Genomic DNA, 20,343 nt, shown 5'->3' with positions numbered 1-20,343 from the left:
CTTTCAAAAAATTGACCCATGTGACTGGTTTTGTGGTCCAGGGTCACATATCTGCTGATTTCTTGAACGCAATGGCCAATCAGAGGTGTTTAAGTTAGAATCCACTCACCGCTCAAAAGCTGGAGTTTTTGTCCACAGTTCTGAAAGCTCGCAATTCATCTGATTATAACAAAGTATAGATATTATGTAAATAAGAGCTGCATTGTGCAGTCAGCTTCATTGATTATAACGGAACTTTGTGAGATTGCGATGAAGATGAGTGACAGCTTTTAGTGATTATATAGAGAGCGCCATTTGCACGCTTTCTAGGCGATATAATATATAGACTATATTCAGAATTAGAATAAAACTTTTGTTTTTCATGCTTGACCAGCGGCCACATTGCACACGCCGCAAAGGTTCGGGAGTGACATCCGCATAGCCTATAGGCTAAATGCGGGATTCTCTCTCGAAATAACCATGAGACTAAAATATGATTCGTCAAAATAGGTGTATATTAAGGCTAGAGCACCCTCACTTATTTCAGAAGCACGGCTGATTTTGGAAATCCTGGTCCAAAAGTAGGATTCTGCTGTATGGTAAGGCAATGGTTATTTATTATTAATATTGTCTGCCATGCCAAATCACGCATACAGCATGCTTTTCTGTTAAAATCAACAGTGGTTTGTGAATGTAGCCACTTTAGTAACAAATAATTTATAGAGAGCGTTTATGCTGGGATTTGTAGGTTGTTGCGACATGTAACTTTTCATGGACATCTATGTGTTTTTAAAGGGTTGGTTCACCCTCCGCCTATGATCGATGGCAGTAAAGAACCTTTATTTTTACGAGTGTACAGTTTATAGAAAAGGGCAAAAGTCATGTTTGCAGTAATGCACTTACAGACGATTTGATGTGATGGCATATTTCTTTCAATAACAAAAATTAATAATAAAAAACGAATTCTTCCATTCAAAAATGTATGTTATAGATAACACAAATATGATGTCCATTGTAATGTGTTCAGTGGATTTTACGGCTGCTGTGAATCTTTGTCTTGACTGTTCTGCAGACAAAACAATAAAAATAGGCTTAAATATCATACCAAAAATTTGACATAAAATGCAATCTATTGAATGGACTGTACATTAGCTATGTTTCAATCCAAAGATGAGAAGTTAAATTGTGTGCAAATTGGGATATCGCATAAAACATTGCAAATAATGCCGTGTTTCCATCCCATGTGTTCAAGAGAACATAATCGTCACTTCCTGCGCAAAATATCTGTCATAAAAATGGAAGTTGCTGCAATCGAGGAAGCCGTAATAAACACTGTCATGTTCTCTTGCATTCGGATGTCTGGTGTTTGGGAACGCAATCATGTGAGACACTTCTGAGGAGATTACACCAAATCATTCTGATGACAGACTTTGGCTCAGACATTACAGAATGACCAAACCAACATTTGAGACGCTGTGCAATGCGATTGGTCCGCAAGTTAGTCCAGTTATCCAATCACATCCACTGTTGAGCCACAGTTTTTAGTTGCACATTGAGGGACTTTTTCTGTTAATCTGTTTCTATCGTATAGTTTATGTGCATGTCTTCTTATCGGATAAAAAATTATTTGTCTCATTTGAGAGCATACGTTTTTAATGCGCATTTCTAGAATTTATGTGCACCTTGGCATTTCCGTCCAGCATGCGCATAAAAATAGGGAGATGGAAACATAGCTAATGACAGCCTTGTTTCCATCCACATTATATTCAATAAAACATCTATCTTGAATAAGGTCAACTGGAGCTGTAAACCCAAGGAACTACTGTTCAAGGTGGGTTAACTGGTTACGTTACCAACGTAATTCCTGTGGGTATAAACAGACCCTTTCTGTTAAGTTTCCAAGGTTCAATGATTTTACATGGTCATGACAGAAAATGATATGAAAAAATGGCTTTTAGCTTTGCACAGACAAGTTTAGTTATCATTTGTATAACACATTCAAAGCTTGGGGTAAGTACGATTTTTTTTTATGTATTTTTAAATAAATTGCATTAAATTGCTTAAAAGTGACGGTATAAATATTTTAAAAATTCCATTTCAAATAAATGTTGTTCTTTTAAACATTCGATATATCAAAGAATTCTGGGATATATCCATGGTTTCCAGAAAAAAAAATTGAAGCAGCACAACTGTTTTCGACACATAATAAGAAAAGCTTTTTTGAGCACCAAATCAGCATTTTAGAAAGATTTCTGAAGGATCATGTGACAATGAAGACTAGAGCTGAAAATTAAACTTTTCCATCACAAAAATAAATGACATTTTAAAGTATATTCCAATAGAATGTATTTTTGACCAAATAAATGTGCCCTGGTGAACTTAAGAGACTCATACCAACCCCAAACTTGTCTTGCGGCTATACTTTCTTTGTAAATTGTGTATTTTTCTGTGTTTTTTAACGTTTATTGTGGTGCAGTTTTCCATTTTAAGTGCATTACTGTCAATACAATTTCAAGTTCAAATCATTTTCTGTGGACACAGACGCTGTCAACAAGCTTTACTTGTATCAAACCAGAACAATACTTTAAATGAAAAGAATGAGTGCCTGCCAAAAATGTCCTGAATTAGTTTGATGCACTAATTACTCAGTTTCTTCTTGAATATAATTCTGCTCTATGGGAACCTAATAAACATGCTTTATTGTTGCACTTGCATGATAATTATCCTCTTCTTCCCCAAATCTGCCTTTAATAATATATCAATGCATACTAAATCCATTCACATCCATGAATTTCTACTTCTACCAATAAAAACTTAAAATGGGCAAACAGAGGCAGACATGCACACACACACACCATAGCCAACATGCAGCTTCAGAGCAGACAGACAGACAAACAGACAGACAGGAAGAAGAAATGGACATACTGTAGAAACCGGCCATAACGGAGGTTTGACAGCGTTCACCGGTATAGTCATTTGGACACCTGATGAAGGGAAACAAACCCGCAGAGGGAGAAGGAAGGAACGAGAGGGAGGGGGAAGAGGAGAAAGAGACATGAGGAGGAAGAGGAGAGAGAGAGAGAGAGAGACGAGAGCAGAGAAACATGCAGTTAGAACAACAGAGAACAACCCCTGTGAGCTGTTCCACCTGATGATGTCATCGCTGTGATGTCACTGGAGGAGTTTGAACCTGAGGAAAAAGGGCTCATGTCATTTCATGCCATTTTTAGGATGGCTCCAAAAATGATATGTGGGTTGGGAAGCCCGGTTCATTTTAGTGAGCTGATTCATTCGGATGTTTCAATTAGGCGGCATTTCCTCAAGGGGGCGCTTACCACCCTCAAAAACAGAAACCTCCATCAGGCCACAATCAAATATTAGGCTGTTTTTGTCTTACTGGAGAAATATGTGCAAACAAAAATATGCTTGTTTAAATCTATGAATTCTGAAATCTTTATTAAACAAGTTCCTAGTTCCTAGCAAGCAGCTTTGAGCCTAGACGGATGAACAAGTTCAAACAAGACGGACATTTAAAGGATAATGTACAGTCATATCAGTGAATGCACAGCTTTTTATCACATAAATAATGACGGGGACATGAAATATTGATTTGAGAAGAAATCGTTTTAAAATCGCACCTGTTTATTATCATATAATCCATTACAGTGTAACGGAAAACAATCATTCTAGCAACAAGACAAACACTTCAACAATATTACCAAAGGCCTTCTATTAAAGGGGACCTATTATGCCAGCCAAAGTATTGATATTGTTTTTGGAGTCTACTACAATAGGTTTTTACAGAGTGGTGAAGGAAAAAATATTCAAGTTCTTCACTAGCGAACACAAAAGCATTGAAATGTTTTTTTTTTCATCACTGTGTCCCTTTAGAGGCTCCACAGGTTTCATGCTTGAATGTTTAAAAAACACTATGATTTCACACATTTGACATTGTCAGTAAAGCTCTGTTTAGTTCCTGTCTCTATGAAGCCCCTCCTTCTGAAAAGAGCAATGTTCTCTGATTGGTTGGCTGGACCAGTGTGTTGTGATTGGCCAATCGCTTTGAGCGTGTTTTGGAAATGTCACGCCACTTACAATAACTATGAGATTCAACACACTACTAACTCAACTCAACCAGGCCTCGTCCCTTTATTTTGCATATGCCTTGGGCGGGAACTATTTAAATGAGGGATATTAGCCGCTTTCCGACCGGAGGAACCTTTTCACAGTTCCTAGAACTATTGGCTAAAGTACCCGGATGTTCCTGCGGTGCGAACACGCCGACTAGGAACGACTTTAGTTCTAGGAACTCCATTTGGAGGAACTAATTTAGCTCCTACTTCAGAGTAGGGTCTAAACCAGCACTATAGGAACTACCCGTGATGTTAGTGTACGCTGATGACCGAACGAACGCAAAACACCAGCACCCGCCATTCTTAAAACAGCTATATGTAAACACACAGATTATAGCCTATATATTTACTCCAGAAACTAGATACAAACATGGAAAACAGTGATAGATGGGTCTCTAAACCTTTATGCTGAAGAGAAAATCCAACGCAACTTTGAGGGGACCAAGCCAAACATGATTATGTTTATCTGCCCAGCTAGCAACACTGGACATCAACCACACGGCATAGGCTAATAACCTTTTTTTCATATACTGTCTACTTTCTAGAACAGTTCTATCTAATAAGATATTAAACAGTACTGTTATACAGATCGCTAACTAATAAACAGAGAATGCGAGCATTGTTTGCTCTGGCGTTCTCAGCGCCGCCAAAATAAAGGTCCGTCGCGCCGTCAAAATAAAAGTCAGCGTGCTTGCGTCACTCCCTTACCCCTCCTACCAGTTCATATGGCCACTTGGCCAGTGCGAACGCAAACAGCAAAACCGAGTTTGGGGGAGAGTAGTTCTTAGAACTGTTTAGAAGTGGACAGTTCCTATAACTAAGTTGTGTAACTACTTGGTCGGAAAGCGGCTATTGTGACGTGTTCATTCCCAGAAGAAAACTCAAGACTACAGTCAAGGTGTTTCAGGGAGTTCAGAAACAGTGCGCACTGATATAGAGAATAACTTGCTTTGGAGTGACTTTGTGCTTTGTAACTTTGTAGACCTTTTTCAAGGTCAAACAGCAACATTACACAGTAAAAAAAAGCACAATAGGACCCCTTTAATACTGAACTCCTTTGGTTTAATTTTATAGTATAGTCCATAACTGAGGCGCAAGATGGCACCAGCTGCGTTTGAGAGCGCATCTGCGTTGTGATATGTGAGATATGAAAGAAGAGCCGGCCTCAAATACCCAGATTAATGTCATTACACAGTGGGAATATTGGGGAATAACTGACCTCGGACTGCCACGACTGACCAACTAGAATCAAGCATTTCAGACAGCTGTGTAAAAATGACAGGTTAATAGGCACTGAATTCTCAAAAATATGATATAATAATAATAATATAATGTGATATGCACATTCATATTTCTATTTCTCATACTTAATAGGTGTGACTGACTTTAGCTGAGGCTGGATTTAGGGGACACTTTATTTACATACTTTATCACAGATGAAGTGGATCAGATGCAATACTTGTCAAATACACAGATATTGCACTGTCTACTCAGTGCTTAATAGTAGCATCATTTATGTACAGATATCACTTGAATTGCTTGACTACTTTGTGATCTAATGCAATAAAACTCATGCAATTTTAAGCATGCCGTAGGTGTCCAAATACTCTTTGGGCCGACTGTAGATCAAACATAATCAAATCTAATTTGAGCTTTACATCTTTACTTCCTCATAAAATGCCAATCAGTTCCACTTCTGTGATCGTCTAGAAGACCTCACGTTAATGAGGAGGACGTCCTAAGACAAACAGGAGCAAAATAAAGTCCCTAAAAGCTTCATAATGGTGCCAAAAGCTTCGTCTAGTCACAAGTTTTTATTATTTATATACTGAGGCTATTTTAGAGTTCAGTTCTACTGGGGAATTCACCGTTCAGCCTGTCTGCAGAATTTACTGCAGAGGTCAATGGGACAGACTGCATCTCATCTGCTTTAGGAGCTACAGTAACAGACACACACACACACACACATACAGAGAGATGACATCTTAAGGTATTGTCTTGGAAATACGGCTGGGAGGTATGACATACAGTAGGCTATATATACTGTACAACAGTAGAAATGTACCTTTAATACTGCGGTCAACATTTTTTTGCTAAATCTGTTAATAAAACATTAATTGCTTAAGAGCTTTTCTCCTGTGGGAAAATCTACTTTTTGGCTCCACTGATTATCTTAAGAAAGGTAAAAAGAGTTTTAATTAACTTTATTATAATTCTGCCCAAATTCAATATTCATAAATGCTAATTTACTAATTAAAAACCCAACTTTATGGTTTTAAAGGTCCTTGCACACTGAGTCCGAGATTCTCGTCCGGAATTTTCGCACGTTAAAAAATAAATACGACCTCACGTCAATCAATTTATGTCAATCGCGCTTACACACTGCCTCCAAAACTTTCGTCCGTCATAAATAAATTCGGATCGGGATTGATTTTCTGCATTTTTCGCATCCGCAGCAAGCATTCTGATAGGTGTTTTGACAATTCAGAGACTGAATGACGAATACGAAGAAACGCAAGGTTTGTAAGTGTGCAAGGACCTTAAAGCCAGGCTGTGTAATGACAGTCTTTAAATAAAAAGACTTTCAATATTTAAGAGCTGTATAAAGCATTTTAATCATATATTACTTCAATTTATTTTCTACTTTATTTTGTTTTCTATATCATTAATTCCACCCGGATTTTTTCCTTTCAGTTTATTTTGCTTATATATTTATATATAACTTATTTATACTTTATTTTTTTCTATATCATTAATTCCACCCAGATTTTTTCTTTTAGTTTATGTTGCTTTTATTTTTTTATATAACTTTCTATAATAAATATATAGAATTACAACATTGCATATATATATATATTCTCTTGCACCAATGGCATTCAAAATAAAAAAAGAGACAGTAATCAATGAGATTAAGTACGATTCATTTGTAAATAATTTACTTCACTGAATCTCCACCAAAAATAACAACTGTGATACTGTTACCATGATATAACATGTCTTATACCGTGGTAAAAGATTTAGATTTCCATCCCGCCCACCTGTACTCTGAAGTAAAGCTTTAGCGCTGTTGAAGACAAACTTTCAGGCAAATAAGTGAATCACTGTGTCAAGAAAGCCAAGAGCAACACACACTATTTCCAAATCAGTCCGTGCTTCCCTGCGGGCCATTAACCCTTAAAGCAGCTTCAGACACTCTGTTCTGTAAATTAAAGAGATTGACTCGACGAGTCACAGTTAAAGGATGACATCTCCCCCAAGGGTTTGAGCTTTAAACAGCTTTAATGGCTTTGTTTCTCTTCCTGTAAAAAATTGCCGCACACACCGTAAATCTGAGCTGCCCTGTCTGAAATGGCTGATAAGAACGGAGTGTTGTGTCCATGGCATCACCGTAACTCAGCGCACTATTGATAACGCGGCAGTATACATCGACAGACCTGACGGACGACACACACGGCAAACCCTTTCCCTTCCTCCAGACCCTCACACACACACTGTCATTTCTCTGGCTCGAGCTAGACCAGCAGTATTCAATTAAAGTTACAAGAGTCTCTACATTTCTTTTCCCAGCAAACAATTATAACTTACAGTTTCAGGATCCTACGCCACAGACATTAATAAAATGTTTTTTAAATTCCTGAATTTGAATTGAGGCAGCAAACAGAATGTAAAACAGGAGTTTTGATTTTGAGTTTAAAGGAAGTAAAATGTAATGAAATTCAAATACATTCATATAACTGCTCTTGGTGTACTTCTTAAAGGAATAGTTCACCTAAAAGTCAAATATGCTATAATTTACTCACCTTCAAGCCATCCAAGCCAGTGATTGTAGTTTATAGTTTTAAACATTCTTACAAAACCCCATCGTTTCAATTCAGAAGGCATTTATTAACCCAGTGGAGTCTTACTGGAGATTTACTTTTACTTTTAAGACTTTTAAATCTATTCAATGCCATTTCAAAGAGCCAGGATATGGCTTGAGGGTGATTAAATTATGGGATAGTTTTCATTTTTGGGTGAACTATTCCTTTAACGCATTTGATTTATCAGTACAAATTACCCATAATCATATTACGCACAATACACAGGGTATTTCCAGAAGGTGGTTGTTGAATTTCTCAGTGTTGCTAGTGTTAGGTAAAACTATTAAAAATCTTCATTTCTGTAATTGAAATTATGCTAAAATTAAATATAAATATTAGAATAAAATCTTATAAAAAAACGTACGAAATTTAGATACATATTAAAAACTACTATAAAAACTGAAACATGTTTAAATTGAAGTACTAAAACTGAAATAAAAATAAGTTAGCTATATACAAATATAAAAAAAACTAATAAAATTGACAAAAGCACACAACAACAATTGTTTTAAATATTAGTCAATAATTTAATAGTATATAATGAATAGAAAAATAACTGCTCTGATTGCAGAAAAAAATCCTTATTGTGGAATTTACATATATTGTAGGTCTGCATTATGAACTGCTATAAATTTTTGTTGCATTCATTTTTTTATAGTTTTAATCTAGATGTTAATTTGACATCCCTGTTTGGAGTCTGGTGATGTCAAAGCAATGTTTCAATAACCACTCTGTTTGTTTGTAGTCAAAAAGTTGAGGTATTATCAAAGTGAGATCAGATAAAAGGAATGTGTTATGAATGTGTGTAACTTACTTGCAGGACAGCTGATTTATACCATGTATGAAATAACAGTCTCCACCGTTAACGCAGTATGTCTTCTCAGTTTCATTGCACTTCCTGGCATGACTTGAGCCCGGAGACAATGTGGTGGTTACTATAGAAACATACGGAAACACACACACAGAAAGTCAGAGATGACCATCATGCATTAGTTGACATTGTGAAAAATGTGTTCAGAATGAAATATGAACAAACTGCACAGTATTACTGTATACTACTTTTCAATAAATACCATGTGACACACAAGTATGCAATGACACTTTAACTGTCCTATGCTATATTTCAAACTAGAGTAACTTCAGAGTAACTTAAAGGAACAGTTCACCCGAACTTTACAATTCTGTCATGGATGAACTCTTCGATTAACATCAGAGTATCAGAATCATTCCTGTATTCCTGTGTCTACAACCCTGCTAAATATTTCTCCAACATGGCAACAGAACTGAAACTGCAGCCACACACACACACACTGTTCCACAAAACACTGTATCATTCTGTATATGAACTAGAGTGAGACACACACTGCCAAATACACATGGCAGATGGGAGGATGTTCTCGCAGGCATCGCTGGCTCGCAGCCACGCCGAGGTTTTAGATTTTCTGCAGTGTGTCAGAGTCACGCAGAATCAAACCGCATGCTGAAAACAGCAGCACATCACATCTGGATCTCTGCAGCCAGAGACACGGGGAATCCGTGATTCAATCGCCAGGACAGAGAGCCAGACGGAGATGGTCAAAGGGAAACAGTCAAGAGTGACAGATATAAAGAGAGAGAGAGAGAGAGAGAGAGAGAGAGAGGAGGGGGAGGGGGGGCATGCATATCTTTGAAAAGAGTATGCAATAAATATTTTACATATGCAATATAACAAAACGTATAGCAAAATTACTCAAATATTTTTTTTTTTAATTAATAAAAAAATATACACAGTAAAAATATAGTTTTGCAACAATATAGGCCTTGTGCAAAAACTTTATAAAAATATTTTTATATATGTAATAAATATTTTGTCCTCATTATGTTGCGTCCATTCATCTTCTTTGAAGTATATAGTATATTATTAGTATAATATATTTTCTTAGTTTAATACAATTTAGTGTAAGAATGTTTCAAATTACAATAAAAACTCAAGGAAATCACAGTTCTTTGAATGGTTTACTAATTAATGCTTGCTCGATACTGCACAGTTTATACTGCATACTGCCTAATAAAAATAGTATGTGAAGCAGAATGAATAATAAATGAATGAATAAACAAATGAGGCATTTATATAGCGCATTACTACTGTTACACCCAAAACGCATTACAGTCATATCATACCCCTCAACCACCACCAGTGTGCAGCATCCACTTTTTTATTATGCAACCATTTCGGTAACACTTTATTTTACAGTGTACTTGTTACACGTTACATATGTAAATGTAATAACTAAACATTTTGCATAATTACATGCGACTAAACCTATAGTAAGTACATACAGCTAATTTATACTTAAGTCCTTAAATGTATAATTACACTGCAACAAAGGCACCTTAAAATAGTGTAACCACAGTGGTATGCTACATTGTTGTCACATGACCTCATTATATTGCATGTTTAATTGAAAGGTGTTCTGTTATGAGAGAAAAAAAATAACCTTTTTATTAGGATTTGAGTAAAAATGTCCTAACTTTATCAGTATGATTCATGGAAGAGATGTTCAACATTAATGCGCATTGCATTATGGCAGAGGTTCTCAAACTGACGTCATATGCTTTGTGCACTTTTATAAGCGGACGTTGACAGACTGTCATGACCACAACTCCTTCCCTCACGAGTCACAGATCCCAGACTCGTGTCCGTGGAGAATGGACCAACTCTGATGAAATCCATGGCAACTGACCAAAACAATGTTATTGTTACAGGAAAGTCTTTGTATAATTATGTAGAGAGGAATTATACATTCCCGAACACATTTGCTGATATGCTATGCAAGTATTTACGATCGCTTTTTCCTGATGACAATAAATAATTTCACACCGATAAAAATTCCACGCCCTCTTCCAACAGCTCTGCTTCGCCAGTTTAAGAACCTTGGCATTGTGGGATGCAGTACTGAACATAGTGTGCTCTGATGAATACTGCACATTGTGGCAAATATGGTAGGTCTGTGACAGTGGGGATTTCTTTAAGACTGCAAGGGAAGCTTGGCTTCCCCTATAATGTCAAAAAATTAATGGTCAAATAGGTACTATTGTGTTAACATTTTATTGACTAAAAATGCGTTAGAAAATGTTCATCTCAAAGACGAGTTCGTTCAGAATCAGTTACATATAACAGGTCGTCTGACTATTGGTGATTCACCACCAATAATCTAATTACAAGCAATGTAATAACTTCTTCTGAATATATGCCTTATGAAGGTAGTTATTTCCATACAGAAAATGTGCATACTGTACATAATATACATAATATATACTGCACAAATGATAAAAGTAGTATGCTAGTATGCTATTCTGAAAACAGCCACCGTCTAAAGCCCTGTCCCAAATTGAATGTGTGAATGTGTGTGTTACTGTGAGAGAAACACATATGGCGTGTGCAGAAGAGCTGGGATGTGTTGATTAAAGGGATAATTTACCGCTCGCAAAATGGCCTTTCAATAAATCTTGGCTGCCTATGAAGCAGAAACCTGATTTTATTTTTTATCTGTGCTATCTGACTGGAGAAAACAAAGAAAAAAGGCTCTTGTCTTTCCTTTTGCCAAATATGTAGGAAAACGTCAACACCCATAATGCACTGGGCATGTTGCCGTCCAAGGCCACTCCCACCAGTCTGCTATGGATATGCTTACCAGAGTCAAATACCACCTTACTTTAGTAGGAAATACTTCTTAGTAAACTTTTAGTCATAATGGTGTCGGCTTGTATTGTTCTCGGGTGCAAGAATTCAAAGAGTAAACGTTTAGCGGGATTGAGTTACTGTCGTTTTCCATTGAAGAATCCAGCGCGTTGTAGGCAGCGGCTAAAGGCTGCAATGAATCATAAATATCTAGAGAACACCATGACTGAAAATCTGAAAAACCTGTGTTTGTAGTCAACATTTCAAACTGGATGACTGTGAACACAGTGCTGTAGGCCTAACGGAGGGGAAAACCTGAAAGAACCTGCTGTTCTGTCAGTTATGCCCAACCTCCCGAAGAAAAACGTCGTCTTGTACAAGAAAGCTGTTTCCATAGTGTTCTATTTTTTTCCATAATGTTGTTTAAAGAGTAGACAAAGTATGATCAAATTTTCAGTGATAAACCTACCCTTGCAATAACTGTTCTGTTAATAACCCTCTGTCGATCCGACTGTCCGTGGCCGGGGACACAAAAATGCGGAAGTATAATCTGTAGTTTTTACAAAAGCCCTTGATGCTTTCGTCAGACATTTGCTGACAAATAAACGTGAATATCTCCATCCAGGCAACATGGAGAACGAGTAAACATTGTTCATTTACATATACTACCGACATTGTAACAATACAGATCAGGTTGAAAATCAGCTAAGTTGCACTTTAATATGAGATTCACATACAGTAGCTGCTTTTATTGCACTTCCACCCCTCAGACACCGGTGGTGCTATAGGCACAATGCCTGTGTGTGTAAGCAGAGTGCGTACTTCTGTATTAGTCCCACAGCCATAGTGATTATTTCCTCCTGTGTACTAATTAGTGACGTCAAAGTGAGCCAACAAAATGTTCTAGTCCCATAAAGTCACTCCAGTCACGCATTTGATCTGATCGCATCACAGTAGATCTGGCTCCTCACAGTTCAGGCAGAGATTCAAGCAAATGCACCTTATAGGATCCAATCACAGTTATTATTACAGCATATCAAGTTTATTCAAGTTGCCAAAATGTGTGGTTTGTATGGTATTTAACAATAATTTATTAATTAGCATGAAGCAAACTGGCCAAGCATGAGTAGCTTTAGTAGAAAATAAACTCAGTTGCGCACAAAACCTTTATATTACTAACATACAGCATTAAAAATTAAAACAACTTCACAAAAACATTCACTTTAGAATTGTCTTCCATCATATTTACATCTGATGTGACTTACATCACATCATATCCACTATGTCACAACTATCATAGACAGTTCAGAGAGTTTCTCAATGGTAAACATAAGTTTGATTGGTCATTTATGTGCAACTCAAAATTATGATACTTACTCTTTCTTCCTTACGAGTTTGTTAGTCATAATTATGTCAAAGTAAAATAAAGAAAAAAGAGAGAGAGAAACTTCTCCAGCATATCTATTTTTAGGATTACTGCGACAAAATAAAAACACTTTATGTTGCCCCAAAGAATCATGGGAAATGTAGTTTTGTTGCATAAGCCAGTCTGTTCATAAACCAAGTTTTGCCTCTTATTCTTCATCAACAGCATACAATATGTACAAATTGAACTGAACTGCCAATATTCATTACAATGAAATCTCGTAATCAGTTATGATGTGGTGGTGTTAAATACAATTATGTGTAGCCTGTATTACACTCTCAGGATCCAGAGCAAAACTAAAAATATAAACAGGAAGTGAACAGGAAACAGCTCAACATGCATTATATTTATCTCAAAGATTAGTGTTCACGTCTAAAGCTGTGTGAAAGCTTCATGTGTAAGCCGATCGAGCAGATCGTGTTTACACTTGTCAACGTCAAGTGGCTTCTGTCTCTGGATAACTGATCGGATCTCTGTTTCCCACGCAATATTTAAAATAAGTCTGTAAAGGTAAAATGGCCCCGGTGCAAAGTCGACCTGACGTGCTGGGGTTTCTTTTAAAAATAGTTTTCAGTCACGGTGCAACAGTACGCGTTTCAAATCTCATAAAACAAAGATGAGGAGGTTGCAAATAATAATACTTTGCATAGATGCCATGATTGAAACAGTAAAAAGAGACAAATGGGTCCGAATGGGTCCTTTACAGACAATGAATGGTTGTGAAACTTTCGATAGCAAACTTTCATCTATATATGCATTCTACTCCTTCCTCGATTGTCTCCCAAAAACACCCAGCTACGTGCAGCAACTCCCAAGACGTTGTGACGTCGACTTGTGAATGCAGATGCGATGGCTATGTTGCAATTACAGACAATTGTGAGATCCGATCACATTGCATTTACACTTGTCTTTTCAATGAGCACGTTTACATGCACACCAATATGCTGATAACTACCAAAATTCAGTTTACCCAAGTATGCACTTTTACCGATTTACCGCTTTTATCGATTTACACATGCAAATCAATAACCCGGCAATGCAAGTAACCACGTTTAGAAGTTCTAGTTCCTAGCGGTGAGGATCCACGTGTTTTTGCTCTGTATATTATGTGAGTTGTAATGTTAAATAAAGCAATAAAAACCAGAGTATTTCAAAACGTCAGCAGGAAACTTGCAAAGACTCATTCTCCTCTCGTATTTGAAGTTTCTTCAACTGTACCACTTGTCCATTGGGCTGCACTAGACGCTTTTTTGGATGATTTATATTTTTTATATTTTTTGGGTTATGAAAAAGTCAGAGTTTGCAATATATTTCTCCTCCCCTACCGCGAAACACTTGCGGTGGCTGGATGCGCTTAAATCTGCCGTATAAGGACACTTTTCAATCAAATATCACACATGTGCACTTTAATAAGCCGATAGAACGCAAGTTAATGTGTTTACATTCCGGGTGAAATCGGGGTAATGGGCAAAAATCTAGCTGTGTCGATCGAATTGGAAAAGGAAACCGATTTAACACGTTTTCATGACCACACACGTTGTCGGCTTATTAAGCATTATCGGGTTAAGAATGTGTATGTGGACAACATCCGGATACAGGTTGCATGTTAATGCCAAGTGTAAACCAGTCCTAATACAATATATGGATGTAATTATGTGACGTAACTAGTGTGAGGTAGCAGACAGACGCCACTTCGGTGAGACCACATGGAGTGATCTAGCACTGGACAGACCACCACCTGAGCCCTGCCATTTCATAACGAGCTAATTATCTCATTAACATGCACACACAAACACACAGCACAGCAGAGAGAGAGAGAGAGAGAGAGAGAGAGAGAGAGAGAGAGAGAGAGAGAGAGAGAGAGAGAGAGAGAGAGAGAGAGAGAGAGAGAGAGAGAGAGAGAGAGAGAACAAAGGGGCATCAAGTGAGAAGGAGACACTGTATGTCTCAGAGCACAATAGCCCGTGTCTCTAAAGGTCACACATCACTCCAGTAGGAAATGGAGGAGAGCAGAATATATCGCCTCTAACATTCAACCTTACATCTGTCTCAAGCATATGTCCTCTTCTCTGCAGTGACAGCGTGTGTGCTATCGTGCCGCTATGTTATTAGCCTGTAACTGTTTCATGTGAGACACACAAAGTGGTCAATCCTCCTTTTGTGCCTCAGTCAATTCAATGTTTAGATATATAATATTGGAGATGTGTGCAGGTCCAGATTTACTAAACAGGGCAAATTAGCGTAAGATCGCAATCTCATAAAAACGCTGATGGGAATGGAAAGTTCTGCGGGTGATACTGACTAAATGCGCACAGACGCAGCCAGTTCATTTCCATTATGACCAGTGCAATCTACAAAGAGCAGCGCAAATTAGTGTAGGGTCGCAAACAAGCTAAGCCTATGATAATCAGGTGCGGGTAATCTACTTACAACACAGAAGCACCAATTTAAAAATGACATGGCTGGGCAAATAATATGTTTCTTCCTCTGGTATTCCAAATAAATGAACACGGGTGGAGAAAATGCTCTCCCTTCTATTAGCACTGTCTGTTCTCTGCGGTGCGTCCTCTACTATCGCAGCCATGTCAAGCGCCAAATCTGTTAATGCATGCTTTTTCCCGACATTAAATAATGCCGCAAATACCATTAAATTGACTACCGCAAACCTTAGTAAATCACGTTGCTTGATTCATTTATATACTCTCCTCCCATAAATTTTGTATCTGAGAGGTAAACTTCTACAAACGCATATGCAATAAGGTCAGTCGCAAAAATTTATATCCATGCCTTTTCATTGCTAATTCTTCACTGGCATCTTTAGTAAATCCTGACAGTAGTTTTTTTCTAAGGTCAATCGAGGGTTTGCGCTGGAGCAAGCTGTTAAATCTTAATGTTCAAATTTAAATCCACTTCTCTACTCTCTTTATTAAAAAATCCAGATTCAGCAATCACAAATGACAATTGATCCCAACTAAAAAAACATTAATATCCATTGAACTGAACAAGCACAGTGAAGCGTTACTAGGAGAAATTGATTTGTACTTTTTCTGAGGAGGTATTTAGAATTGAACTAAGAATGTTTTATTCAGTTCCTGAATTTGAATTGGATTTGACTTGAGGTTGCAAACAGCGCACAGAATTGCAATGTGAATTTAAATGTGATAAAGTACAACTGAAATGAATTCAAATTCATAAAGCAGCAGTTTTTTAAACAGATTATTGTGACTAAAAGACAATAATAATGTTGATCAGGTGCTGCACTGGCAGTGCATCTGTTCTCCGCTTTAAATAGATCCAGAGAGGGGCTTTTAAAGACTGCACATATTTCCCTCCGTCCCGTAGTCCATCCTGGTGTGGCAGGATATTAGCTCCATTAGCCTTGGCTCTGAGCCGACGGATGGATCCGGACAGTCAGGAGAACATGATTCACACCCCAGCAAGGGGGGTCGCCGGGAAGGCCGTAAGTCACACGGGGGCCTGTACGGGGATGCTGATCCACTCTACTCAACCAGGCGCCGATCAATGACATCGAACCACTTACAGGCACTACCCATTCAGACAGCATTCACAGACATGTCCACCGCGAGAGCGATCACATGCACGCAGAAACACACACATGCACACGCTGCAGAACTGCATGCAGGGGGAGCAGAACGGATGGAGAGACAGGCTAATGAAGAGGGGAGTGAATGGAAGTGGTGGAATGGGGGATTTGAAGGAGACAGATTATCAGGAGAGCCACTGACGGGAAAAAGAGAGAAAAACGTGGGTTAAAAAAAGAGGCTTCGTACTATAAGGTACAGCTGAAAGAAAGTGCTATGCAGTGTGTATACTGTTCATTTGCACAGACAAATTTTTGTATGCATTTACTTTTTATTTTATTTAGCAGATTCTTTATTATAATTCAACTTCCAAAATAAGGGAATTATCAATTATCATAAAGGAGACAAAAGTATTAGCATATATATAGTTATTTTATGTATAACAATATATATATATATATATATATATATATATATATATATATATATATATATATGAAGAGTTCAGATGCAAAAGCCTCTAAGTGCCGTCTGAAATTTTCTCCTAGAATGATCATTTTTATCAAGCTTGTATATTTAAGTTAAGTAATTTCACTTAAATGACAATTAATAGGTAATTTGCATTGCCATTTAAGCGAAATTACTGAACTTAAACATACAAGCTTTATAAAAATGATCATTCTAGAAGAAAATTTCAGATGGCACTTAGAGGCTTTTGCATCTGAACTCTTCATATATATATATATATATATATATATTAAATACATATATAAATTTAATGTATTCTGCATGCCACAATGCAATGCACTCGACCAGATCTTCTGTTTCCATTTTGTTTGAATGAAATGGAATAAATGGATGCTGTATTAAACATACGCACCGGGGTCATGTGAAAAACTGTTTGAACCATTTACTGTTGCATACAGCATACTTTTTCACAAACTATTTAAAAAAACCATAGACAGTATGCAGTACAGGGCAGGGGAGCAGGGGTGGAGGTAGAGCAGCATGCGCAGGAGTGTGTTTCATGTCTGCGCTTGCATCAGACTCATTTAGCTGAAGCAGTGCTGAGCTCTGGACGGTGGACTCATTCCTCATTTATCTCAACAGTAACACTGGATCCAAAATCATCAATTTAATATGACCTGTGTCCATGTGCCTTTGTGAGATTCACTCATTCATATAGATGCATGATAAGGAATCTGCAATGCATTTTATTTCCATGTATTCCTGACTTAATAATAAAATGTTCACTGCCAAATGATGCAGTGTGGCACATTTTATTAATCGACATTAAATAGGGGGCAGTCGTGGCCTAATGGTTAGAGAGTCAGACTGGTAAACCGAAGGTTGCAGGTATGATTCTCAATACCGGCAGGAAATGACTGAGGTGCCCTTGAGCAAGACACCTAACCCCCAATCGCTCCCCGGGCGCTCCAGTGGATGGCTGCCCACTGCTCCGTGTGTGTGTGTGTGTGTGTGTGTGTGTGTGTGTTCACTACTCCTAATGTGAGTGCACCAACTTGGATGGGTTAAATGCAGAAAACAAATTCTGAGTACTTTCACTTAGATTGGATATAGTGACTGTTAGGCTGTACTATTATTAGTTTATCTGACTCTAAGACAGAATTTCTATTATGTTAGAGACAAAATAAATTATTTATTGTGAGAAAATCATGATTATGATTATGAAAGCAGGCATTTTTATCTCGAAAGTATGTGCACTTGATGAATCATGCAAAATAAGACCAGGGCCATTTATTAAACATATACCTGTAGTTCACTCAAAAATGTAAATGTTGCCATGCTATTTGATTTTTGTGAGAAATTATTTGAATGTTAATGCTACTGTACTTTTCTCCTTACAAATATAGGGGCTGTAAAGGTCCAAAAAGGATAAAAAGTATCATAAAACGACCATAAAAGTAGTCCATACAACTCATGTGCTATATTCCAAATCTTCTAAAACCATATACAATACAGTTTCTTTAATTAAGTATTAATTAAAGAAATTAATTCTTTTATTCAGCAAGGATGCACTAAATTGTAAACAGTAAAGACATTTATAATGTTACATAATATTTCTATTTCAAACAAAAACTGCTCTTTTCAAAGGATCCTGTTAAAGAATCAGTTTTCACAAAAATGAAGCAGCACAACTGTTTTTATGTAAATCATCTGAATGATTTCTGAAGGATTATGTGACACTGAAGACTGGAGTAATGGCTTTTATTTAAAATAGAAATCTTTTGTAATAATATTTCAATAATGACAACTCTCTGAATAGTTTTAACATGTTATTGAATATGGCAATGTTAATGTATTTGGTCTTGACTGTATATGTTACGCTGCTGAGCAAGTATGGACTTGCTACTGCTAATAGATACGCAAGATATGCTGCTGCTGCATGAATAAACATACATTAATCCTGTAGCAGATCTAGACAGGTGGAGCTGGGGGAGGTGGAGGGTTCAGGACTAGCCTACAGGAAACAATGAACCAGACTATTTAAATGTTGAGCAAGCAATTTCATTGCGCCATGCGGTAATGCCGTGATTGCGTGCAGATTGGATGTAAAGGACCCATCAGCCTGCTCCCTCAAGAGTTTCATGACTGAACTAGATATAAATGTCTTTATAGCACTTTTGATCAATTTAATACATCCTTGCTGAATAAAAGTATTAATTTCTTTCAAAAACTGTAGTGTGTATGGCTTTAGAAGATTTGGAATATGTGCGAGTTGTATGGACTACTTTAATGGTCGTTTTATGATACTTTCCATTCTTTTTGGACCTTGACCCTCAACTTTGTTCTTAAGGGGAAACGCAACATTAACATTTATCATTTTCCTTACACAAAATTTGTACAGTTTTGAAATGAATGAGGGGGAGTACATGACAGCCTTTTTAGCTTTGGGTGCACTGTTCCTTTAAGAGCACAAACAGGGTCAATTGTGGCTGTGTATGTGTGTGTGTGTGCGTGTGTATTTTGCGTTAAGTATACTTGGCTCTTGTATCTGACAGGCTCTTGGCATTGCAGCTGAAGAATTCAGAGGCCAGAGTCCAGCTGGGTCTCACGTCACACACAAACATATATACACAAAGATGTAAACACACACTTCTCCTAAATGACCCGTCTTCAAGGACGTTCTGCTTTAGCTTGCGCAGTTTTTGTCCTGTTTTAGCTCTATGCTCTCAAATACTGCATAGATACTACCCTGGTGACCCCCCATATGGCCACTAGAGCATCTCTCCCTCTCTTTCTTTGTGTCTCTCTGGTCAGTGTCTGTGCTGTTATATATAGCTGAAATCTGTGCACTTATGGACTGAAATGCTTGCTGTTCCTGGAGTGCAGAATCTGCCAAAATGACAGTTTATCTTCATTAAGCACAGAGAGTTATCTGCAACTATCCACTGTACACATACACACACACACACACACACATGCACACAGAACATGTAAACACACGCGCCAGGCTCGACGCAAGTGTTTTTTGCTAGTTTCAGCCTGACGCAGTTATCATTTTCTTGTCCTGCGTGTAGGAATAGCAAATGCATTTGCGACCATTTGTGCACCCATGGGTGAGCTGGTCTGAAACTGAGGTGTGTTCAGGCGCATTGATTGCGTGTTGCTATTTTGAGGCAACTGAAATGGACTGCACCATTGACCAACAAAAACCTGGTCGAACGTATAGGCGGGTCCACAACGGGTGTACACTTTGTCCCGTAGATGGTCTGCTCAA

At 37.6% G+C, this 20,343-nt stretch overlaps 1 protein-coding gene across 4 annotated transcripts in view; it reads right to left on the bottom strand.

Moving 5' to 3' along the window:
* The window catches only part of nrg2b (neuregulin 2b), a 70,305-nt gene that overhangs the window by 11,559 nt on the left and 38,403 nt on the right, over positions 1-20,343 (bottom strand). For 3 of the 4 annotated variants that reach the window (XM_079892645.1, XM_079892646.1, XM_079892648.1), the window contains exons 4-5: positions 8,787-8,907; positions 2,905-2,963 (exon numbers count right to left, since the gene is read on the bottom strand). In XM_079892645.1, the coding sequence (XP_079748771.1) occupies positions 2,905-2,963; positions 8,787-8,907 (180 nt within the window). The remainder of the gene's footprint in view (positions 1-2,904; positions 2,964-8,786; positions 8,908-20,343) is intronic. The other variant, XM_079892647.1, reaches the window with a different exon arrangement.

Source organism: Squalius cephalus (genome assembly GCF_949319135.1).
Source record: "Squalius cephalus genome assembly, chromosome: 14".
Taxonomy (NCBI): Eukaryota; Metazoa; Chordata; class Actinopteri; order Cypriniformes; family Leuciscidae; genus Squalius; species Squalius cephalus.
The sequence above is the reverse complement of the archived record's forward strand: the minus strand, read 5'-3'. Positions and strand labels throughout refer to the sequence as shown.